This window comes from Balaenoptera borealis (assembly GCF_965194805.1).
Source record: "Balaenoptera borealis genome assembly, chromosome: 2".
Taxonomy (NCBI): Eukaryota; Metazoa; Chordata; class Mammalia; order Artiodactyla; family Balaenopteridae; genus Balaenoptera; species Balaenoptera borealis.
This window is the reverse complement of record NC_138867.1, coordinates 111,348,475-111,372,920: the sequence shown is the minus strand read 5'-3', so window position 1 is coordinate 111,372,920 and position 24,446 is coordinate 111,348,475. Positions and strand designations below refer to the sequence as shown.

General features: G+C 51.4%; 2 protein-coding genes across 2 annotated transcripts in view; one reads left to right on the top strand and one right to left on the bottom strand.

The window, feature by feature from the left end:
* LOC309623693 (prolyl 4-hydroxylase subunit alpha-2-like) overlaps window positions 1-23,607 on the top strand; it is a 121,955-nt gene extending 98,348 nt beyond the window's left edge. Inside the window, exon 6 of the mRNA XM_082380793.1 lies at window positions 19,113-23,607. Within this exon, the coding sequence (XP_082236919.1) occupies window positions 19,113-19,121 (9 nt within the window). The 3' untranslated portion in view covers window positions 19,122-23,607. The remainder of the gene's footprint in view (window positions 1-19,112) is intronic.
* Window positions 12,478-18,609, bottom strand: CSF2 (colony stimulating factor 2; the record flags this gene model as incomplete). The annotated part of the gene is made up of 4 exons (XM_082379041.1): window positions 12,478-16,659; window positions 17,448-17,573; window positions 18,309-18,350; window positions 18,451-18,609. The coding sequence occupies 4 exons, from the start codon at window positions 18,607-18,609 to the stop codon at window positions 16,552-16,554; spliced, it is 435 nt and encodes a 144-aa protein (XP_082235167.1). The 3' UTR covers window positions 12,478-16,551.
* Window positions 23,608-24,446: the final 839 nt, after the last annotated feature.

The window sequence follows — 24,446 nt, the reverse complement described above, 5'->3', positions numbered from 1 at the left end:
AAGGAGTCTCGGAGACTAGGGTCCAAGTCTTGTCTTTGCTACTCTGGGGCTTTACAGCTCTCAACAAATTATTTCTCTGCTTGCAGCTTCAGTTACGCCATCTGTGAAAGAGGGGTGTCATGGTCTCACATGATTGTGGTGAGCCTTAAAGAAATGATGTAACTCATTCCAGTGACTCTATGGACTTCAGCTCCCCACTCCTACAGAGTCATCTTCTGGGGTGCAGATGGTAGGGGAATGTGTGGACAGAAAACCGCTGTCCTGACTCAGTGGCTTGCTCCACCCTGACCTCTGGCCCAGATTCTGGAGGCCTTAGTCAAGGGGTGGGGGCCAGAGCTGGGCTTTCCCTGTAGGTTCCGTGGGACAGAAGCACTGTATCTCACTGGAAGGCCCTCAAAACTGCTGGATATAGCCCTGCCTAAGAAGAGCTCGGAATGGACAGGCGGACCAGTTGGACCCGCCTCCTGGGGAAACCCAGGGATGAGCTGGCACCTGGACCTGAGTGCAGTTCCTGTCCATCCTGCTCCAGCAAGGCTCTGGGGGAAGCTTGAGAAAGGAAGCTGGAGTGACCCACAGGCCGAGGGCTGCTCTACCTGAATCCTGCTCAACATCCAACCTGTTAAAAGAGCCCAGCCTCAAGGGCCTGAACTATCTAGGCCTCTTCCACTCACATCACCTCCTCATTCCCCATCGCCCCCTCACCCCAGCTGCCCCAAGGCCCTGCCAGTAGATGCCACCTCACCCTGCACTGACCTGCTCTCTCCAGGGTCAGGGAAGTTTTCTGACCTCTTGGTCTTCGCTGCCTCCATGATGCCACCACTCCTGGCTCCCTCCCTCCTCTCTTTTCAGTCCCTAGCGGCTCTTCTGCAGTTGCCTCCTCCTCTGCCTACATTCTAGGTTTGCAAGTTACTTGGGGCTTGGTCCTCTCTCTCCTTGGCTACATAAGTGTCTCAGACTTCGATCTAAGGGCTAAATGAGGACCTGTACCCTCCAACTAGGGCCCCTATCTTTTCTTAATATACTACCCCTAAACAGCACCTCAGACTCATGGTATTCCCCAGACATACTTCTGCATGCCCTTCTCTGGAGAGAAATTCCACCATTTTGGAACTGCACTAACTGTGAGCTACTGGGCCCAGAATTCTCCTGTCTGGCTTCAGCCTCCACCCTAGTATTAGCTAATCCCTGCCATGCTTCTCACCAGGACTTCTGCCATGAAGGAAAGGCTCTCTCTTACTCATCCCGTCACAGGCATGTTCTTTCCTACCCCTTTGCCACCTGGCAGATGACTCCTCCTCCTCCCTTCAAAGACTGCCCTGGGACTACCTGCCCAAGAAACTATACCCAACTCCCCAGCTCCCTGACCCAGATGGGGCTGAATCTGCTCATTGCCTGATGGGTGTCCCTGGTACCTGAAGGCTGAGGTGCAATGAGTACTCCCTGGCTGCCAGTGAGGACCCGCCCCTTCACAGTTGTCTGTGAAGCACAGACAGTCTCTGGCACAAGGTAATAGTGCAGCTGTTAATACTTCTACTCCTGTTGGAAGAGAGTGCATTAGCTGGTGCAATTTATCAGCTGTTTGAGAAACACAGGGGAATTAGTTACTCCAAGGATAATGGAATTGGGTAACTATTGCTAAGTTTAACTGATTCTCAGGAAAAGATAATGAAAAGCTTAGAGCAAATTTGGATAAAAGTTTATGGATTTGAGATCACTGTCCAAGGATGCAGTATTTAAAACTGTGGCAGGGACCCCAGGAGATGATGCAAATACACCATTAGAATGGTTCCTAGAAACATGGAAAAATAAGTGAGATAGGCATGTTAGAATTGCTGTGGCAGACTGTGGAGGAAGTGGGTGTACAGGAGTGAGGTACTAAGTACGATTGGAAAACCCACCCAAGGACCCCAAAGATACCAAAACAGTGAAGAGTGTGCTGGAAAGAAAGGCACCAGCCTCACTAAGAAGTAAAGCAGTGGTTGTCCTCAATAGGTCAGGACTGACAGTAGGAGATATTGTCACAGAACTGAGCTCACTGAGAGTAGTACTGCTCATTCTGTACAATCAAAAGAAATCAATCAAGGATGATGAGCCTAGTCATCCCAATCACAAGTCCCTTGCTAAGTTTCCAGACCAGAACCAGTTTTCAGACTCAGAATGCATTGATTGAAGAAGAAGCCAGATCTCCAGAAGGAAGGATCCCATAATACCACAGCAAGTGTGCATGATAATGATTTCCCTAGCCCTTCCCCAAGGGAACCTGTGGCCATTTATTTGGATAACTGTAGATACCGGGAAAAGAATACACAAGCATTTCAAGGACTATGAAACACAGGATTTGAGTTGAAATTATTCTCTAGAGACCTGAAATAGCACCCTCTTGTTAGAGTTGGGGGCATATGTAGTTCAGATAATAAATAGATTCTTGGTCTGAATCCTGCTCATAGCAGGCCCTCTAGGTCCACACACTCACCGGGTGATATAATCAGATAAACATACTTCATGGCTAGCATAATCTTCTATATTGGGTCCTTGGCCTATGTGGTAAGAGCTATCATAGTGAGGAAAGCCAAGTGGAAACCTTAAAAACTTCTCCCTATTCCAGCCAAAATAGTAAATCAAAAACAATATCACATTCCAGAGGTGATGGCAGAAATTAGTGCCACCATTAAAGACCTAAAGGAAGTCCATTGTATCTTCTTTAATTTACCAATAAAACTCAGATACACCCTAGAAGATGGCAGTGGGCTACTACCAGTTCAGCAAATAGTAGCCACAGTTGCAGCCACTGTGCCTGCCAGGTGTTCTATCTTTGCTGCAGTAGATTAACATGACCTCAGGCATACAGTGTGTGGACACTGATCTGGTGACTCCATTCTTTTCTACCCCTATTAGGAATAGTTTGCATTTACTTGGAACAAACAACAGTATAAATTTCCAGGGTTAGGTTATCGCTTCTTCCTGCAGAACATCACACTGGTCTACTCTATCAATAATGTTATGCTATATATACAATGGAATATTACTCAGCCATAAAGAGAAATGAAATTGAGTTATTTGTAGTGAGGTGGATGGACCTAGAGTCTGTCATACAGAATGAGGTAAGTCAGAAAGAGAAAAACAAATACACTATGCTAACACATATGTATGGAATCTAAAAAAAAAAAATGGTTCTGATGAACATAGGGGCAGGACAGGAATAAAGACACAGACATAGAGAATGGACTTGAGGACACGGGGAGGGGGAATGGTAAGCTGGGACGAAGTGAGAGAGTAGCATTGACATATATACACTACCAAATGTAAAGTAGATAGCTAGTGGGAAGCAGCTGCATGGCACAGGGAGATCAGCTCGGTGCTTTGTGACCACCTAGAGGGGTGGGATAAGGAGAGTGGGAGGGAGACACAAGAGGGAGGGGATATGGGGATATATGTATGCATATAGCTGATTCACTTTGTTATACAGCAGAAACTAACACAACACTGTAAAGCAGTTATACTCCAATAAAGATGTTAAAAAATAATAATGTTATGCTGATCAGACACGATGATCAAGAAGTGACTAACACATGGATGGCCATGACAAGATACACGTACTCCAGAAGATGACTCCTGTGAAGATTCAGAGCCTGCCACATCAGTAAAGTTTTTAGGGATCCAGTGGTCTAGAGCGTGTCAGGAAATTTCCTCTGAAGTATAGGACAAATGACTACATGTTGTACTTCTCACCATGAAGAAGGAAGCACCATGTTTGGTAGGCCTCTTAGGGTTATGGATGTAACCTATTGCGCACCTGGGAATATTACTGTGACCCATATACCTGGCAGTAACACAAAGGCCTGCCACCTTTGAGTGGGGCCCCAGGTAGGAAAGGGCTCTGCAGTGTTTTCAGGCTATAGTACAAGTAACCCTGCTATTTGGACCATATGAATCATCAGATCCTGTGGTTTTTAAAGATATCAGTAGTGGGAGAATACATTGTGTCCCTGAGGTTATGGAACAAAGCCATAGCATTTTCCTTGAGGAATTATACACCTTTTGAAAAACAGCTCCTGTTATTCTCCTGAGCCCTGATGGATCTGGAGGGCCTGACTGAGAAAGTCAGGCAAGCCTAGCAACAACCCATCATAAAATGGAAGTTGTACATTGGGAATCAAGTATGAGCAGGATTGGTGGGCACAAGTAAGCTTCACAAACAAGAAAGCCAGGACTTCATGTGTCTGCTTCTGTGGCACCAGAGCCTCTCCCCGGGCTCACACCTATGGATACATGAGTGATCCCCTAGGGCCAGCTGATGGAGGAGGTAAAAGCCCAAACTTGGTTTACAAATAGATCAGTATGTGAGTCAAGCCAGAAATGGTTAGTTACTATATTACAGCTCCACTCAGGGGTGACCTTGAAAGACAATATTGAGAAAAAATCCGATGGGCTAGAGCTTCAGGTGGTATACCTGGCCATTGACTTTGTGTAGAAAGGTTGTCTGAAATTAAAATATATATGGACTCAAGGGCAGTGGCAAATGGCTTGGCTGGCTGCTCAGGGACCTGGAATGAGAAAGACTAGAAGACCTGGGACAAGGAAGTCTAGTACAGAGGCATGCAATGGAGGGACGTTAGTGGCGTGAAGTATGAAGAACTTCATGTTGCACGTTAATGCCCACCAGGAAGCATACCACAATGTAAGAGGTACAATAATCGGGTAAACACAATGACTCTACCAGCTAATATCATCCAGCTTCTGTCATTGTACCCCAGTGCTGGCTCAGTGGGTACAGGAATGGAGTAGCCATGGGGACAGGGATGCAGGCTATACATAAACCCAATACCATGAGCTCTTACCACAGTTGATTTAGCTGTCGCCATTGTCAAATGTCTAGCCTGCCAGCAACAAAGACCAACTTTGAGCTGCAGATACAGTACCGTGAGTCAGAGAGATCAACAGGCCACTTGGTTGCTAATTGACTACATGGCCCTCTAGAACCCTGGAAGGGCAAGTGATTCTTCTTGACAAAAATAAATACACATTCCAGGAATGGGTTTGCCTTTCCTATCTACAGGGCCTTAGCCAAATCACTATTCAAGGGCTTTCAGAGTATTTGATCCACTAGCATAGGATCTCATATAGTATGTCAAACCAAGAGATCCACTTTATGGCAAAGAAGGAGTAAGTCCATGACTGTAGAGACCACTGATCATATCACATACTGCACCATCTAGGAGCTGCCGACCCGATAGAGTGTTGTGCAACAGCTTGTTGGAGGCATAGTTGAAGCGCCAGCTTAGGAGTGGTACTTTACAAGGATGATAAGCCATCCTCCAAGACACAGTTCTCACTATGAGTGAAAGACCCTTATATGGATTCAAGTCCCAATAGATATAATACAAAGGTCTGAGAACCAAGAGACAGAAGCAGGAATGGCCATTTTACCATCACCCAGTGACCCACTTGGGAAATTTGTGCTTTCCATCCCTGCAACTCTGGACTCTGTAGGTTTAGAGATCCTGCTTCCCCAGTAAGGAACACTTCCACCTGAGACCACAGCAAGAGTCCCATTAAACTATAAGCCAAGACTGTTGCCAGGGAATTTTGCCTCCATTTTTCCAGAGACCAACAGAAAAGAAGTACTCTTGGCAGGTGTACCTAAGCCTGGTCTTCAGGAGGAGGAAAGGGTACCGCTGCACAGTGCTACACAGTGGGATCCACTTGAGTGCCTCTCTCGTACTCCTTCCCCCAATTTTGACAGTAAAGGGGCAAGTGCAGAAACCCCAGGCTAAAATCGAATCAGATCAGGAATTAGATCCTCAGGGATGAGGGACTGGGTTATGCCACTGGGGAAGCCATCAAGATGAGTATATGCTCAGTGCTAACTGAGGGAATCTGCAATAGATAGAAGAGGAGGAAATGAGTGCTAACTGTGGCCCTGAGATCAACTACAACAGCAGGGGCTGTAGTTCATCTCGCTAATCTTTCTCTTCTAAGCTTCCTTCAAGAAGAGAAGCACATCAGAATCATTGGTGACTCAGCCTGGCTTGAGAGAGCCCATTGCTAAGTTTTTGCCAACCAGTTTTCAAGCCATTACAAACTTCAAATTGCCTTAGTGGGAGTATTTACACAATGACAATTTACAAACGTTCAAATCAAGGTTTGACCTTTTCTTTTTTAAGAGCCAGTTGTTAAATATGTAACGGCACACACAGCACTAAAATCCTGGAGGAGCTGCTCACAGAACCTATGGGAAGTGGTTATATGAAGAAGTGGATCCAAACAGTTCAAGGGGTGGACTGTGGTAGATGTAATGGTGTGCTATCCAGAACACCCTTCAGGAGTCAAAGGCTTATTCCCCCCGCTTAGGAGTTCTGCTGGAAGGCACCTCTTGGCAGGCATCCCCTCTCTTTGGGGATCTCCTTGGGTGAAAAACATTGCCATGCCTGAAGTCATGCCCCCTTCCAGGGACAGCCTACATCTAATTACTGATCAATATCAAGGAATAAGGCTTAACCTCTTCACCCCAAATTAGGAAAACTCTGAGGGATCATCCCAGCTCTAGAACTCTCCTTTGGCTCAGCTGAGACTTTTCTTGTGACTGCATTGGATCCAGCTTCTCCCTCTGTTCAATCCTGCCCACTCCCCTCCCCTCCCCTCCCCTTCCCTTCCATGAACAATCCTACATGCCAATCTCTGTCTCAGAGTCTTCATCCCAGGGACCCAACCTGAGGCAGGCAGCCAGGTCATGGTTTCAGCACAAAGGTCCCTTCAACGTAGGAAAGTCTTACCCTTTCCCAGGGGTTCTTGGACTCTACAGACACAGAGCTGAGTGTGTCCAAGTCAGCCTCAGTCTCTCTAACTATGAAAGAGGCTAATCTTCCCATTCTTGTCTGGCCTGGAGTCTCTCCCCTTGGCCAAGACCTTTTAGGTCCTCAGGTCTCTGGGCCCTGGAGGTCATGGAGGTGAAGAGAAGTTGGCCAGTGGAGCTAAGCATCCTCTGATAACCACAGGAGCACTGGACTGCAGCCTCTACCTGGTACTGTCCACTGTGCCCACAGAGTCCGGACTCACAGTGGCTCCTAATAAGACCTTTTCCAGGACAAGCAGTTCCACTGTGCTGTGAGTAGGAGGCCTCAGGAGGGATATGGGGGAGCTTTTCCTGCCCCACAAGGTTTGGAAGGGGGCATGTGACAGGGGTATGAATTGATTCTTGAGTCTGGCCCTGTTGCTGAGTCTGTTCACCTATGCCAAATAGAAACGTGGAGACAAATTTTTGGGTGAAGTAGAAAAGAATAGTTTTATTGCTTTGCCAGGCAAAGGGGACCACAGTGGGCTAATGCCCTCAAAACTGTGTGTCCCGCCCTGGAACACAGTAGTGAGGAGTCTTACAGTGTTCAAGGAGCAGGGCGTGATCAGCTCGTGGGCATTCTTCTGATTGGTTGGTGGTGAGGTAATCGGGAGTCAGCATCATCAGCCTTCTGGTTCCAAGTGGTCTGGGGTCTACATGCTTGTGGGCAGCACACAGTTAACTTCTTCCACCTGGTGGGGGTTTCAGGATCTGCAAAACAGCTCAAAGGACATGGCTCAGAATATTATCTATAGCCCTTGAGGAGGAACTAAAGGTCCTTGACTTTGTTTAATGGCTAAAGTATTATTATTTTGTCTTGCTTGACTGTTTTCCTTTCTTTCTGTATTTTCTCACTTCTCTGATAAAATTTATTCTTTGACTAAAGTTTTTCTACAGACAAAAGGCAGGTGGAGGACATGGGTGGGGGTCTATTCTGGGAAGGCCTCATAGGGTCCTGCTCGGTTACAGTTCCAGGGACAGTGAGGGCCACAGCTTGCTCCATTCCTGAGGATCAGGGGGAATTGTGGCCCTGGAAAGAGTCCCTCGAAGTCTCTGATTGCAGTGCCAAGAGAGAGAAACTCCAAGAACCTCTAGGGCTGAGCTCAGGGCAGAACTGCCACCTCTCACCCTGACCACAGCAGCAGCTGTCTTTGTCTGTACCTGCTGGGACTCTAAGTCTGTTCATCTGCTTGTATGTCTGTCAGTCTGTCACTGCAACTGTCGCCAGGTGGTCTTTCCATCTGTCCCTTCCAAGCTTTGCCTGAATCTGTTAGCATCAGGGTCTGTCCATCTCTTATTGTCAGGAACTTCAGTCTGTGTCTCTCTGTTTGTCTGTCACTGTCATGGGCCCGTTCTGTCTGCCTGTGACTCCTGGACTTTCCAACTGGCCGACACCAAGGAAAGATGCTCCTTCCTACCACGGAGGTTCATGATAACTAGGGGACCCAGGCCCACAGCCATGCCTAGTGTTTTTGTTTGGTCTGGAGCCCAAGCCTGTCTCTCTCTGTCCCTAAGCATCAAAGGTGTGGGAGCCTTTGGTGTGACTGTGGCTCAGGGCATGGCCTGAGACTCTTGCAGCTTCCTTTGATTTCTGCCTGGGTTCCAAAACTGGTTGGTATGCATTTCCAGGGGTTGGACCTGTGAGAGGAGGTGTTAGGGTCTGAGTCACAGGTCTTCTATGAATCTAGGCTGGGCACAGCCCCGCCTCTGGCTTTGAGGAGGGCTAGAGCTTCTGTTTCAGTTGAAGACCTGGGAGGACCTACAGCAGCTTCCCTACGGAGATCCCAGTAGGAGAAGGGGCCTAAGGGTTGTGGGGGTCAGTCGGGAAGACCATCCTGGGTGTGGGGGGATGGGCAAGACTATGAGTTATCATGTAGTTTCTGAGTCGAAGCTGTGGCTCCAGCAACAGTTGCTGTTTCCCTGGCCTCCACTCCCGGCACATGAAATGACCACACACTTATCCAGCCCTGCTGGCGCAATAGGCCTGGGCGGGAGTCAGGGCCTCCACCGGGACAACTCGGGGCTGCCCCAGGCTCTGGGCGGGAGGAAGTATGACACATTGCCAGGGAGCTGGGCTTCCCTCCCTTCTCTTGCTTCCTTTGAGATAGTTTCTAAATCCGTTAAGTGGGAGAGGGAGCAGGCAGCTATGCTGATGTTGGGTTCTCAGCTCCACTGCCTCCTGGGTGACCCAAGGTCATCCTCTTGGCTCATCTCTCAGATGCTGTTGTTGATAAGGATAATGATAACAACATCCCTGGTTGTGTACGGAGTACCTTATAGCCTGGTGCTGATCTTTGCCCCACAGAGCATTTTCTAAACTTTGGGAAATTCATGCTGCCTTTCCATCCTGACTTCCATAAAACCTGTAAGTATTTCTATTAATCAGAGGTAAGAAGAGGCTCACTTTCCTCAGACTCTGGAACACAGTCACTGCTGGCACCTATGCAGTGAGTGGTCCTCCGCAGACCTGGGGGATAGAGCTGTAGTTCAGAGCGGAGACATCACAGTCCCCCAGCAGGTGATAGTGCTCCCCTAAGGCCTAGAAGGTAGCCAGGCAAGCCCCAGAATAAATGTTGAGGAGGAGGATGCCCCAGTAGAGGATGTGTCCACCTCCCACTGGACACTGGTCTGTCCCACTGGGAGGAAAATGTCAGCCATTTGACTGGGATGCATTCCAGGCACAGGGGCCTGGGGATGGTAGGAGAGCTGCAGCTGGTTCCTGTTCCTGGAGCCCAGGGCTGTGGTGCGGGAAACAGAGAGCTACGAGCAGTGAGGCTGGAGGGGTCTCCGGGACTGTGGGGCCAGAATGGCAGAGCAGGGTCTTCGACCAGACCAAAGGGCTTGGAGCTCATACTGAGCCAGCAGGCAGCCCATATGGGACACAGCCAGACTAATGCACTAAAATGTGAGCACCTCAAGTGTTGGGTTCTTCGCGGAGCCTGGCATAGTTCTTGACACTTTGTAGGACTCAGTAAATATTTGTTGAGTGAATTAATAGGTGCATGAATCCATCTGGCTGCCTGGGGAGCGAAGCAGGAGGGACCTGTCTTAGAGACGAGTGCCCATGGGACAATCATGGTAGACGGCTGCGTGGGAGAGGTGGGGTGGGCCAGGCAAGGCTGTAGGATAGAGAGAAGTGGAAAGATTTGAAAGGGGCAAGGAAGGTGAAAGCACCAGGACATGGCAGGAGACTGGAGACTGACTAGGGAACTGAGACCCCGAGAGGACCCCAAGCTGAGCTCCTCGGCCTGGTCTCTCTCCTAGGACAGTGGTACATAACAGTTTCTTCAGGCCTCCCAGAGGCTGTGGGGCCAGAGACTTGTGGATGAGGGCTGTGCTCCGCAGTGCACTGGCAAGACAACATCCACACCCACGTCAGATTGGGCCCTTCTTGAGCTAACTGCCCCGAGGAGACACTGGAGATGCTGGAAGTAGAGGCAGCCCACCCACAGCCATGACAGCATGGGCAACTGGAGAGCAATTAACTGGATAACTTCTGCTCTTCTCAGTGCACGTGCTTCACTGCAGCCTGCCCAAGCCAAGCCCCCCAAGGACAGGCCCCACAACCCTATGAGCAAGGGCTGACCTCGGACCAGGCTTAGTCGGATTTGGGTTTTGTTTCCCAACAATTGGCTTCTCAGAATGTTGATGGTTGGGCGAGACTGAACAATGTAGAGGAGAATTTCCAATAATGATGAGAATGTTTGGGAAATAGCTTCAGACCGTGAGAAGGAAGAGGAGAGATCCAGCGTCTGATGGACAAGCAGTATCTACAGAAGGCAGGAAAATCCACAACGATGTTGTTTATAAAAGACTTCCTTGCAAAAAAAGTTTGGCAGTACCAACTAAGCTAAAATATGTATATCCTATGACCCAGTAATTCCACACCATTCCCAGCATTTCCAACAGAAATGCATACATATGCTCACCAAAATATGAGTACAAGAGTGTTCATAGTAGCTTTTTAAATATTAGCCAGGAAGCAGAAACAGCCAAAATATCCATCAGCAGTAGAATGAGAAAATATATTTGGGGTGCAATGGAATACTGTACAGAAACAGAAAGGAACAGACTACAGCTACATGCAACAACCAGAAAGAATTGCACAGATGTAATACTGAACAAAAGTCAGACATAAAAGAGAGCACAGCCTATGATCCCACTTAAATGAAGTTCAAGAATGGGCAAAACTACTTTATGGTGATAAGAGGTTGGAAAGGTGGCTATACTTGGGGGAGTGGATACTGACTAGGAGCGAGAGAGCACAGGAAGCCTTTGGGGTGCTGGAAAATGTTCTGTATCTTGCTCTGGATGCTGGTTATATCAGCATACACATACATAGAAGTTCACCGAACTGTACACTTAAGATTTGTGTACTTTATTGTACAATAACTCAATTTTTAAAAAGTAAAATAATTTTAAAAGGTTTTTTTCTGCCTCTAGAAGAACTGCAGGATCTTGAAGGAAATGCCAGCCTTCGCCTTGGGTGAGGACCCAGGAGCTGTGTTTGAGGGCAGAACTTAGGGAGTTTGTACTCATCTTTCTTTGAATTTGAGAAAAAGAAAAGGGAGATAAAATTTTGATTAATCATTTCCAGGTTGAAAGAACAGGTCTGGGCCAGAGATAACATCAGTGGCAGCAACATGAAACTGTTTCACTGTTGTTATCTCAAACCACAATGAAAAATAACTTGTGAAGCTGCATCTTTACTGGCAGCCATAACTCGGGGTCTCCTCATAGGAGGGAAATTGGTCAGTCTTTTCCGAGGGCAAGATCTGTGCCCAGCAGCCCTTCTGAGGGCCTAGAAAGGGGGCTTCTGTGGAACCAGTTCTGAGGATTCTGTCTGGCTCACCTTACTGTCCTGAGGAAGTCCTGGACCTCTCTGGGCATTGGGGCAGAGAGCTGCCAGCACTGACAGTAGGTGAGATGGCCCTTCCTCATACCCAGCTCCCATCTTGTGGGCTGGCCCTGCTCTGCAGACCTCGATGCCATGAGCATTCTGGCCTCCCCTCTCCTCAGAGGAATAGGGCCAGTATCAGGGTGCTCTCAGCAGAGCTCTGACCTAGGCCTCGGGCAGCAGGGCCCTGCATCTGTCTGGGCCTCCTTGTGTCAGGCCGATCTGGGGCTGGGGCCTCTCTGCCCCTGCCACAACCCCATTTCACAGATAAGAAAACTGAGACCCAAGAGACCTACATGCCAGATTTCTTATTTGTGAAGCCCATGTAACAAGGTGGGAGGGTCCAGAGGAGGAGCTTCTGGATCTACAACAACCATCCTTGTGCATTCAACACAAATAGCAGCTTGCTCAGAAGCCCAGGTTGGCACAGTATGTGCCTGGTCCATGCAGCCCCTGCCTTCCACTGAAGGTTTGGATTGTAGGAAGCTGTTTAGATCATGGGGTAATCCCAGTCACCTCTAATAAACTGTGCAAATGATTAGGGTTAGGGTTAGGGTTCGAATTGAGGGTGGGGGTCAGAGCTTGGTAGCCCAGTGTGGCAGCCTTTCAGGACCCGAGTGACTAGCGGATTTCCCACAGGCAGGGCCCCGTTCTTTGGGGGTGTGAGGGTGTTGGTAGTCAGGGAGGAGCTGTTATGGCAACGAGACACTGGAGGCTGTTGTGAGGGGCTTAGCGGGCCAGGGGAGGGGCTTTGAAGTCAGAGTTCTTTGCCGGTTTAGATGAAGCTGGGGGTTTGGAAATGTCCCTGGCCCCCATGGGCCCCCCACCTGGTCCAGGTCCCCCACTGTGCCAAGTGCTCTGTGAGTAGCCTGAACTCTCCCATTCTCCTGAGCCATTTACTAGGGCTGACCATTCTGTGGCCACAGTGAGTCCTTGGTGGGTGGCGGTGGGGATGGACTAGACTTCGAGCTCCCCAGGAGCTGTAGTAGCGACCGAAGGAGGGAGGGCCTTGGACCTTTGGATCAGGCATGGATGGGTGCTGAGTGAGGCTGGGGAGGGGTGTCTGGGAAAGGATCTGACTTGAGTTTTGACGGACACAGGGAGAAGGGGAGCAATAACGATCTGGCATTGGCATTGATGGGGCCCCTACTGTGTGTCCACTGGCACTGGAAGTACAGTGGAGGGGCAGATGAGGTGGGGTTCCCACTCGCCTTCTTGAGCGTCCCTTCCTGAGAGACCCCTGGCCCTCTAGGTCAGGAGCCCTGGTATGGGGCCATCAACCCCAGCCCCCTGCCCCTTCCAGTGTATCAAGGCCCCAGAGAGAGTGGACACTATCATGACTCTTACCAGCATTTCCACACCCTAGCTTTATTAAAGCAGCAAGTGCTGATGTATCAGTTACAGAAATATTTCCTCAAGCACACCCCCATCATTACCCACCCTCAGCCTCATCTGCTGACCCAGGGCCAGCAAACTCTTACCCCACCCTGGCTGTAAATTGTTCCTGAGGCTCCTCCAGTCCCATTTCCTGAAACTCTAGGGCACCAAGACGTGAGAGGATGAGGTCTCAGAGGATGCCCTTGGTCCTTTTACAAGATTTCCATCCCTCTATAGATATGACAACGCTCTGTAAGCCTTCTTTGAACTTTGAGAAATTGTCTCAGTAGTACAGTTCTTGTGTGGTTCTGTTGACGAAATAAATACATATTTATCTTCTTAGCAGAAAAAAATAAAAGCAAATTCTGTTCTCCCAGCCATAAGGGCCCTGTAAGACCCCCCCCTCATCCCCTAGGAGATAACTTGGGCAGGCCCTCCCCATCTGTCTTAGGGAGGGCACTGGGGACCATCTGGTGGTAGTGGAGCCCCAGGTCTGAGGACCATCCATAGCTCTGGGGAGAGACCCAGCAGGGTGTGGGGAGGTCTCGTGGCTTCCCAGGACAGGGACATGAGGACACACAGGGCGGGAGGACACAGCAGACAAAGAGCAAGGTGGGCAAAGAAAGCAGGGCACCTCAGTTGTTTCCCCGCAACAGGTCCCCCTGAGGCACTGCCCATCGCCACATTGTGGGCTCCCAGTGGAGCTCCTTAGCCCAGAAGGGGCCCCAAGGGCAGGGCAAACCGGAGCCAGTTTAGACTGGCCACCCAACTGGGGTTGGCCTTTCCCTTTCCCCAGGCTGAGTCCACAACCAGCCCTGCTCTGACCTGTTGCACACTGACCCCTGTGCATAGGGGCTTGGTAGAGAGCATGACGGAAACCTCTAGAACGACACCTGAATCCCCACTCCCCTAAGCCTCAGCCCCTGTCAGTGAGTGAACTTCTTTTGGATCAGAAAGTAGTACCTGAAGCCTCACATGTGACAAGTGGGGGCCATAAGAAGCCCTTTGCCCCACTGGGCCTCTGGCTGTGGTGGCAAGAGAAAAGACGTCTCAGGTTCCCCTAAGAGCAAACAGCTACTTACTTTCAGCTTTGGGCAGATTTTGGTGAGTTCTTGCATGTCCTTTTCTACGTGGTAATCGTTGTTATATTTCATAGAGATTTCATTCAGGGTGGAGATGAAGCCCTCTCTAAACTTCCCATAGCAGAGCTCCTAAAACAGGGTTGGGGGCATTGAGTTGGTGGTGGTGCCCAGCAAACCATCGGCTGACCCTCAACCTCATCCATCCCTGGTTACCCTGGCCAGATGGAGCCCTGGACTCAAATTCAGGTCCTACGCTGATTCTCCCACAGGAGACCCATGGGCCCTGTGAGCTTTGCAGCGGGTATCTGGTCTCCCCCCAGGCACAGGGCTGCTCTGGGACGGTGATCAGAGAGCCTGGCAAAACCTGGCCGCTGGTTCATCTGCTGGCTGAGCCAGAGACTTGATCTTCAAACTCCCAGCTTTCTCCCCAGATTTCTTGACCCAACAACTTTTGTTCTTGTCTCTGCCCTGGGTGATCCCTTTCAAATGTGGTCAGAAATGACCATGGGGTGACTGCTTCTTACCTCACTGGTGTTCTGGGGCCTTTTGAAGAACCCTAGAAGTGGGAAAAGTTGGTTAGAAACCCAAAGGGCCACTGAGAGCAAAGTGATATTTGATGAAGACCCAGACTTAAGTTGTACGTTATGTTGTCAGCCATGAGTTCTTCCTGAATCTCGGCACAGACTGCTGTGTGATTGTCCTGGAGAGACACGCTGGCTATCTTCATTGGGGTGGAATGGCTTTCCAAGCCCCAGGAGCACGTACAGGTACATGGTATGACTTGAGGGTGGCTCCAAGCTAATCCGAGCCCTGGGCTTGATAGCATTTCTGTGGGGAGAGGTACCTATATACAGGAGTCTAAGGAAATGCTAAATCTCTTACCAGTTTATATGGAGGACAGAGAGGACCTACCTTATCTCTGGGCAAGATGTGTTTTTCATGCATTTTCTATGACTACAGCATACTTAGTGGATTATTGTCTTTGCTGAAATTCAGGCTTTGTCTAAGAATTTTTATTCATGATCACATCTGAAGTCATGACCTTTCCGCCTGTGTGTGGGGCAGGTCTTTGGCCAGGACTGGCGCTGTCTGCAGGTGAGATAGCCAGAGCAGAGGGAGCAAGTAGGGTGGAGAAAGAGCCAGGCAGGAGCTAGAACTGCACCAAATGAGCTTCCCCGGGCCCACCCATCAAGGTAAAGGCTGGCCCTGCTGCCCACTTGACACTTGGGGACACACCCTCTTCCTCACAGACCCCAGGAGGGACACAGGAGAAGAGGTTCAGGAACAAGTCCTCCAGCCCCATTGGCAAAGCAAGGAGAGGAAGGAGAGCTACTATTTTCTCAGCCTGAAGGCCGTGGATTTGTGGGGGGGAATGCCTAATTACATGCAAAACTTCATGTAAAAACAAAAACTAGCTCCCAAAAATGCCACACTAGAGCCATGTACCATAAGTTATGAACTTACATTCTGACTCTCAAAGATTAAGATCACTCATCTTGGGGAAAGTTTGGTAAATATACTGAGCTCTGACCCCTGTGGTTTGGTTTCTTTTTCCCTGAACCAGTCTATCTGCTGGTTCAACTTGGGAGTGGCTGAAGCCCTGAGTGTGAGGGACAGGGCATGGCCACAGGGTCCAGGCCTCTGAAGGGCACAGGTGTTTTGCCCATTCAACCAGTGACCAGCCACGCCCAGGAACCCCCCGTCTGCCCAGGAAGGATGATGCCTCTTTTCTGGAGAAAGATTCCCACTGTCTGGGTTACTTGGACTTCCAAGTGAACCTGGAAACCTCTCTCTGGGGTGGGAACCTTTGAGCATCCAGGGAAGCATGTCCAGATGTGCAGAATGTTACACCCAGGAGGGCTGTCACCTCCCCTGTGCTCTGACAGCACTGCCTATCTAGTTGTGCCTGATCTGCTGCAGGCCCCTGTTCCCTGCCCCAACTCCCAGCTTCCTGCCCTCCCTGACCTGGGTAGAGGAGAGCACCTTGAGCATTCGCTCATGGTAGAAAACAAACTGAAAAACTGCACAAATAAGAACAGATTTTTAATAATTTATTATTATGGTAAAACATCTTGAATAAATATGGGGTATGAAATTAAATAAATAAATAAATTAATTAAAATACATAAATATATAAATAAATATTACTGATCCCTGCCAGTGTAAAACATCTCCTGTTTCCCCTACCACACCCATATCAGGGTCAACATGGCCCAGAGCAAGTCTGTGTTCCCTACAGCCCTGGCCCACCCTGTGGTCCCTCCAGGGTGAAGATCCTGGGTTTTGTTTGGCTCTTTGTGGATGGGAGGGCAGTGATCTGTGAGGTAAGCTCCCAGGCTGGCTTCTGGCTGGTCTGGCCTGCTTCACTTCTGGACTGCCTTCCAGCAGTCAAAGGGGATGGTAAAAAGAAAACCCTTCAGATTCTCTTTGAAACTTTTAAAGGTGATAATCTCGGTTTCACAGGAATTTTCCTTAAGAAAGAAAAGAAAAAAAAAAAAAAACTTGAGTCCAGGCATGAGTGGGTAATATGGGGGAAGCATCAGCATGTTTCTGTGCTGCCTCTTAGAACTCAGAGGCCAGAAGGCCTCTCTGGGGCCCACCTGCTGACCTGGGTCAGGTGACATGCTGCCACCCATGTGTCACCCAAAAGGCGCACAGCTCTGCCAATGGCAGCCGGGGCCAGGGGCCTGATAAAGTGCAAGCCGGAGGCTGGTCTGCTGGGCAGCTGGGCCACTGCCTCTTTGGTCCCAGGCCAGGGCACAGCAGTTGGGCCCAGGCCGTCTCTAGGAGCCCAGAAGGGGCAGGAGTCAAGGCCACAGGCCTCACTGTTTTCCCACAGGAAAGGAATGTTTGGGGCCTTTTCCCATTTCAGGTAAGCTTTCCTCCTTGCTCCCATGCAATCCAGGCATCCCAGGAGGGGCCAGGGGAAAGTCCTTTTAGGAGGTGGCACTTGGGCCCCAGAACTTCCTCTGGGCCTTAGGCAGGTCTTGAGTTTCCTTGTACTTGCCTCACCTCTGACCTCATTAATGGTAATAATAAAGATAGTAGCAGCTCCCGCTAGGGAGTGCCATAGGCTCTCGAGTCCAGGGCTTTAACTCCTAGAGTTGCTCCCTCTCAGGAGGGGCTAGTCATTACAAATCTGTTGACTCAGAAACCCTTTGGGGTCGTGAACAGCCACAGCCAAAGGTCTCTCCCCAGCCATTCCTCCACCCTCCTAGAATGAGACCTTCCTGCTTGGGGACCTGATGTGGGCACTCACCTGGGTGGGGGGGCAGTGCCGCTTGTAGTGGCTGGCTATCATGGTCAAGGGGCCATCGAGGCTAGTGAGGCTGCCCCGCAGGCCCTGCTTGTACAGCTCCAGGCGAGTCTGCAGGCATGTCGGCTCCTGGGGGAAATGTCCATTCTTTGGTGAGCCGTGGCCAAGTGTGCTCTGGTAGGCACAGGATATCCTCCCCATCACTCCTTCCTGTTCTCATCCCTATCTCCCAAGAGCAGGGCCTGGGAGGGGCGCAGGATTATTCCTGACTAATCTCAGCCTGGACCCGGTTATACACACTGCCCTGTCCCCCTGTCCACTGCAGGCACGAGTCTGACTCGTCCTCACCACTCAGCTCAGGCCATTCCCAGCCAGCACAGCCACATTCCCTTGGCCTGGCATCTCAAGAGGGTCCCAGTCCCCAGAAAAAAGAGATCACTGTCCTCCCAGCATTCAGGGGGAAGGAGGAGGGGGGCCTCACCCAGACCTGCTGTGTGAGCAAAGTTTGTTCCTGAAACCCTTCTGTGCCCATCAGTAGCCAGCACCGTGTCCACAGGGCTTCGTCTCAGGCCACAGTGAGTGCCCCAAGCCCATATCCCCTGTCTCATGACATAACCCCCACTTACCCACCTGTCCCCTGGTGACCCCTAGCCCCTTGAATGCTAGGTCTGTCCGTGGCTGGTCAGCTAATAAAGGAGCTCACGTGACTGCCACAGGGGCAAAGCCAGTGGCCTCCTGCGCAACCCTCCTTCTGGCAGCCAGCTGACTGGAGAGAAAGTGGACAACCCTGTGACGGTCCATCTAAAATGGAGTCACTCCCCAGGGCCGAGGCCTTTGAGAAGTTGTGTCAGAGAGGTATCTTACCTGGGATTCAAACACTTCAGAGATGACTTCTGTTGTTTCATCCTGTAGAAAAGGAAAATGTTGTGTTATCAAGCTGACAGGCATGGCAGGTCCAGGCCAGCGAGGTGACCCAGGCGTGGCCTGTGCTCCCTCCCTCACTCACCATCACAGCAGCAGAGTCTTTACTGTGGTTCAGAATGCTCAGGGCCTCCTTGATGGCATCCACATGCTGCCAGGGCCGGGTGGCAGGGCTGGGTGGGTGGGTGGGTGCGGAGGTGCTGCAGACCACAGTGCTCAGGAGAAGCAGGTTCTGCAGCCACATCCTCCTTAGGACTTTAGCCTTTCTCTCTGAGCACTGGGCTCACTGGCAAAAGAGCTCTTATATACACAGTTAGAGGAAATGATTAATGGTGACCACAAAACACCAGGGAGGCGGGGGAACTACCTGAACTGTGGAATCTCCTGGCCCTTATCAGCTACACATGGAAAGGTGAGCCTTTCCCCCAGGTGGTCAGCCTTGGGGGTTTTCATTAATGAGTCTTTCCAAGAATTGGCAGCCCACCTGCCCACCTTCTTGAGCTTCTCCAGCCCTCCTGGGCAGTCTGACCTGCCAAGTCTTCCCCCTCCCTCTGAGGGGCCTCTGGGCACAGCTTGGACTTCCTGGCCTGAAGTGGCTGGGGGGCGGGGTCTGGGAGACATTGAATCGAGCTTCTACTCCCGCCCCACTCCCCGGCTTCCCATCCTGCCTGTTATCCCAAGAGGCCTTTGGGCCGGCTGTGCCACACTGGGGCCCATTCCAACTCCAGCCTCCCCTTCTCTTCCTAGAGCCCGTAGCTGTGGCCACAGTGAGATATGAGTGTGAGGAGGACTCTCACAGGCCTGCCCCACTGTCCACCTAGGCAGATTCCAGCCAAATGACATAGTCCTGTGACAGCTCACCTCATCTCCCACCAAGGACCCAGAGCAGTCGGCAAGCTGTTCCCAGCCAGGAACCTCTGCCCCACAGCCCCTGTGAGCTGAGGGAATGACAACCATGTGCAAGTCCAGCCAGCAAGATTCCAGAACGTTACTCCATGGTAAGATCTCATCTAACAGCAACAATCCTGGTTTACACAGCCGTATTCAGCTCCCAAGCTGCAGAGGTGAGTTGGGGCTCTCAGTGGGGGTGGGTCAGGGTTCTGAGTTCAAATCCTGCCTCCAACTCCACCTTGCTGAGTGACTCTTCCCTTGAGTTACGTGAACCTCGCTTCCCTCTGCAGGGCAGACTGTCCCCTCTGAGGTGGGCACTGTGCTGCTAGCTACAGCCTCTGGCAGGCATTAGGCACCAAAAGGGTCATGGCTGCATCCACAGGAGGTACAGGGGACAATGGCTTTTCAACCAAGGTCTTCTGGGCTTAGCTTCCTACGTGGCCCCTGCCCCAGCCCACCTCCAGTTCCAGAGGCCTCCCTCTGGAACAGGAACTGCTTCTGGAAAAGTCACAGGCTCTTGAGGGGCTGACAAGTGTTTGATTTTCACAATGGACTTTGGAGAGCACAGCACGAGTTGGTGTTTACTTCCCCATGCCATGAGTTTTGTGGTCGAAGGGGTATGGGTCCACACACTTAACGTTTCTGAGTGTCTGTGTGCCAGGGTGGTTGATGTCTGTACTTAGAGATGTGTCAGGAGGGGAGGATGTTTTACATGAGGTGCATCTGTGTGAGCCCCCATGCCTCTGCAGGTGCCCTTCTGATACAGGAGAAGCTCCCCACACTGGGAGATTCTGGGCCCCAGAGGGTGATTTAACCTAAATTGATGGAGTCAGACGTAAGCGAGGACATGCTGCTGAGCTCAAGTGGACAGCCCTGGGAAGCAGGTAGAGCTCATGGTCTGAGTACTGTGGCCCGAGCTTGCAGCCCTGGCAAGTTTCACTGCATAGCAGGAGGGTTGTTGCCCTTGTACAGAGAAGCCAGGCCTTAGTCCTCCAGACCCCACTGGAGTCCCTGCCAGGATCTGGGGCACACCGCGAGGCCAGCCCTACCCTTCTGAACCTGATGGGACGTTCCTAGGTGGCCAGGCTGGGGGTGAGAGTGTGGCGTGTCAAGGCCCTGGCCCTTCCTCTACCTTTTCCATGAAACCTCTGCTCAGCCCCTACCAGGAAGCACTCAAGGGGGAACAGAGGGTCAAGGATACTGGGTGAAGATGCCACACAGAGTGGAGGTCTGTGTCAGACAGTGCCCTGGAGGCTGTGTGGTGGAGGATGGGGGCCACAGGTTATATGGAGACTGGCCCAGACACTGGCCATCACTCCCCTCTCATCCTTTCTTTCCAACAGGGAGACAGAGGTGGGAAGAGGGAGGCACCCTGTCAGCCAAAACAGAAAATATCCCCTTATGCAGCCCAGAACTCCCTTGTTAGGGAGTTGTTACCTGCAAAGCGGGCCTTCACCTCCTTGCGCACATAAACTAACTGGGACCCAGAGGTGGAAGTAACAATCCACAGTCATGCAGTGAGAAGTGGCAAAGCTTGAAGGCAGGCTCCAGCCCTGCATCCAACACAAAGGCAGCTGCTGTGCCCCCAGCACTGCACAGGGGACTTGGCACACCCTCGCTAAGATGTGGCCTGAGGGAGTAGGATGAGTGTGTGTTTAGGGAGAGGGAGTTGTGAGTTGATGGCCCCAGGGCTGGGAGGAGAGATCCCCAAGGACCCCTCCCGGTCATCCCAGAGACTTTGTGGGCCACCTCCCTCCCCTTCCCCACAGTTCACTGACCCCTTTATCACTACTCCTGCTGGGCCCTCAGTCTGAGTCCTGGGAGGGGGACTGTCACCCTTGTGAGGGGCTGGGGGGCCTTTGGGGGAGGTGCTGGAAGGAGGTAGGGGGCTCTCTCCAGGTACATAACAGGGAGCTCGGGGCTCAAGGCCAGGGCCCTCTGGGACCTGAAGAACAGAACTGGAAACAAGAGACACACCTGCCCAAACAGGGCTGCAGGGAGAGTCCGAGGGAGCCCTGACACTTCAGAAAAGTCCTGAAGGAAGGTTGTTCCAGAACGAACCATCTTGCCCAGAATAGAAAGCTGGCATCTGCAACCTTGACTGGCCCATCAGCTCCAGAGGGACTGGTGAGGGAGCTGGGCCAGGTTCCCCAGGCTCCCACCCAGCACCTTTGCCTGGACTCCAGCCCCAAACAGAGAGAGCAGTGAGGGGCATCCTCAGGACTTTGGAAGTAGTAAAGGCTTCTGGTAATGATTTCTCTTCCTTTTAATTTTTAATGAAGCCTCCAGTGGGTTTTTTTTGTCCCAAGGAGGCAGATAAAGGCAGCAGCCCCTTCTAGCTATTTGATGACACTCCTAGCTGGGGATGAGCTTAAGGAACAGAGATTCACAGGTGGGGAATGCATTTCCAGCCCTGGAGGAAGTCCTCTGGGCGGGTGGGAGGCATAGGTTGGGGGAGGCAGGCTGGTGCACACCCACCCTTGGAGTGTCATTTCCTGAGTGTACAGTTGTTGTATCTTGGGAAACAGCAAGGAAGCTCCAAGAACCAAGGAGTGAAGTGAAAAAGGACATCTCATTATCCTTGTCCCCACCTTAAAGTTGGCATCCCCGGGCACTACCCGAGGCCTGGCTCGCTCTGTGCAGTGCTCTGGTGCTGGGAACTTCCTCTTTACCAATGACTTCCATATGTCTTGTGCCATGACTTCTCTCTGACCTTTGGGCCCATGTGGCCACAACTGAGTCTTCTGAAGTTCCCCTGGCCTCTCAAACTTGTCACATCCAGTCCAGTCTGGACTGGCTCCCCAAACCTCTCTGATACCTTGGGTCTCCCGCATCACAGCAAATGGCCTTGCTGTCCACCCAGCTGCCTGAACCAGAACCCCGATGTCAGAGGTTCCTCATTCACCTCCTACCCCCAACCCACACACCCAGTGAGTCCCCTCAAGGCCTTCTCTTAACTTGCTTCACTCTCATTTCATGACCGCCCCCTCCTGGCTGTTCATTCTCTGTGCACATCTTGGTTGGTACCCTTAACACTGTGCCCATGAGTCTGGGCCTTGTCCTCCCTACCCACTACCCAACATGAGCACCAGAACTGAGCTCTGAGTGCAGGGGGCTGTGGGGTCGGCCACACCTCCAGCTCCCTGGAAGCTGGGCTATATGGATGTAGAATCCACACACACATGGTTGGGGGTTAACCACCCTCAGGTCCTCCCAGACCAATCAGGATTCGCCAGTGCCAGGGGTCTGGGGAAACCCAGAGAGCAGAACAAGAATTGCTCTTCTGATCACCCTGGCCTTTTTGAGGTGCATCTCTGGAGACTTAGAGGAGATGCAGGAAGGCTCCAACTGGAGCTGCAACCACAAAGGTCAAAGATGTAGCTTTGTGTGTATGGTATGGCCTGAGGTGACCAGAAACCCCTCTCAGGAAGGACGAGCCATTCACTGGGTGTTCCTGAGGGTGATGCAGGACCCCATGAGCCCTGAATCTGGGTGGTGGTTGGGCTCTCCACCTCACCACATCTGTCCAGAAAGATGCAATCTAGGGCTGCAGCTGGGCAAAGGGTGGCTATCCCTGAAAATTCCAGTAAGGCTGAGTCCTCTGCCCAGTTTGGGCTTTAGAAATCTCCCAAAGTGGGGGGGAGAGGAGAAGAAAGGTTGAAGCACTACCTCCTCCCTGGGAGGATTCCCCCACAAAGTTTCCTGGGACAAGCAACAATTTCCTCTGTGAGGCAGCGATAATTAAACCCATTGTACAGATGAGGGAGTTGAGGATCAGGGAGAAGGAACTTTCTTGGGCTACCCAGGGATCAGTGGTGGAGAGTCCATGCCTGAGACAGAGAGATGCCTGGATGGCAGGCTCTGCTGGGGAAATTGTGCCTTTGGCTCCCAGGACTTCCCGGGGACAGTAATAGGACACTCTAGCTTCCCTGCCCACACCTGGAGGAGTCTCCCTTTACAGCTGCCCTGAGGGGGACATCCCTCTGCTGGTCTACCCAGGTGACCAGCATTTCCTGGCTTTCTGATCCCTGAGATAGAAGACATCAGGGGAGCAGGAACAGATACGGGTTCAGATCCCATCTATGTCATCAGTGATAGTGTGGACTGGGTGGGCCACTGGTCTCCTGGTCCTCAGGTCCCCAGGGAAGACAAGGGGTGGCAGGCCCAGGGAGGGTGAGATCAGCTGAGATGCCTGTGCAGAGGTCCCATGGGATGTGAGAAACTGTAAGGCCCATTTCCTTCCCCTTCATAACTTCCCCTGTGAAAAAGATTCCAGGGAAGCCACAAGCCCCTAATTTCCCCCGGAGTCTGTGGGAGGGACACCCATAGGAAACCCCTTCCAGAGGGTTTTCTCCTGACCCTGTGGGAAACGTGCCAAAAAGGAGTCACACTGCTCATCTAGGTCCTCACCGCCCCCCTCGCCTTAGCGCACCCCCTCGATGTTATTGCTGTCACTTTCCATGCCATGCAATCTAGGAATGCCTGCCCATGTCATGGCCTCAGCCCTGATGTCATCTTTCCAGAAGAAAGATGTGTGGCTCCCCACAAACCTCACTGCCAAACCCATGGACTCCTGTCCTTCATGTGCCAACTTCAATGCCCATAGGCCACCCTGCTGGTGTGGACCTCTCCTTGTGGCTCCTGCTCCTTTCCTACTCTCCCAGGACCACTGGCCACTGGCCAGTCTCTCGCCCAGCTATCATGCCTCTGGCCCCTCAGCACTGCTGTCCTGGCCTTCAGCTCTTCTTCCCGAATAACACTCTGTGGCCTTAGCCATCACGTGAACAGGGACTGCTCCCAGTCTGTCTCCTACACACGTAGCCTCTGAACCGTCGAACCCTCCTGTGGGCCCTTAGACCCTGCAGACCTGCTTTTTCATCCCCTGGGTCCTCACCTTGGGCACATGGACAGTAGTTCCAACTCTTCTCGCTTACACTCCACAGCACACTTTGTAACCTGCCTCCTCTTCACCATACCTGTTCCTAAAACTCTCTGCCTGTCTGTGCCCCAAACATTCTCCCCCTGTCCTATCCTCCTCCTCCCTCCAACAGCCTGACTTGCCCACCTGACTCTACTTGCCCTTTCAGCAAGCACTGGGAGGCAGCATCTCCCAGGAAAGGAATCTGGCCCCTGGGACCACCAAGCTGGGACAAGTGGTTCCTTGAGATTCCTCAGCTCTGAATACCCCCC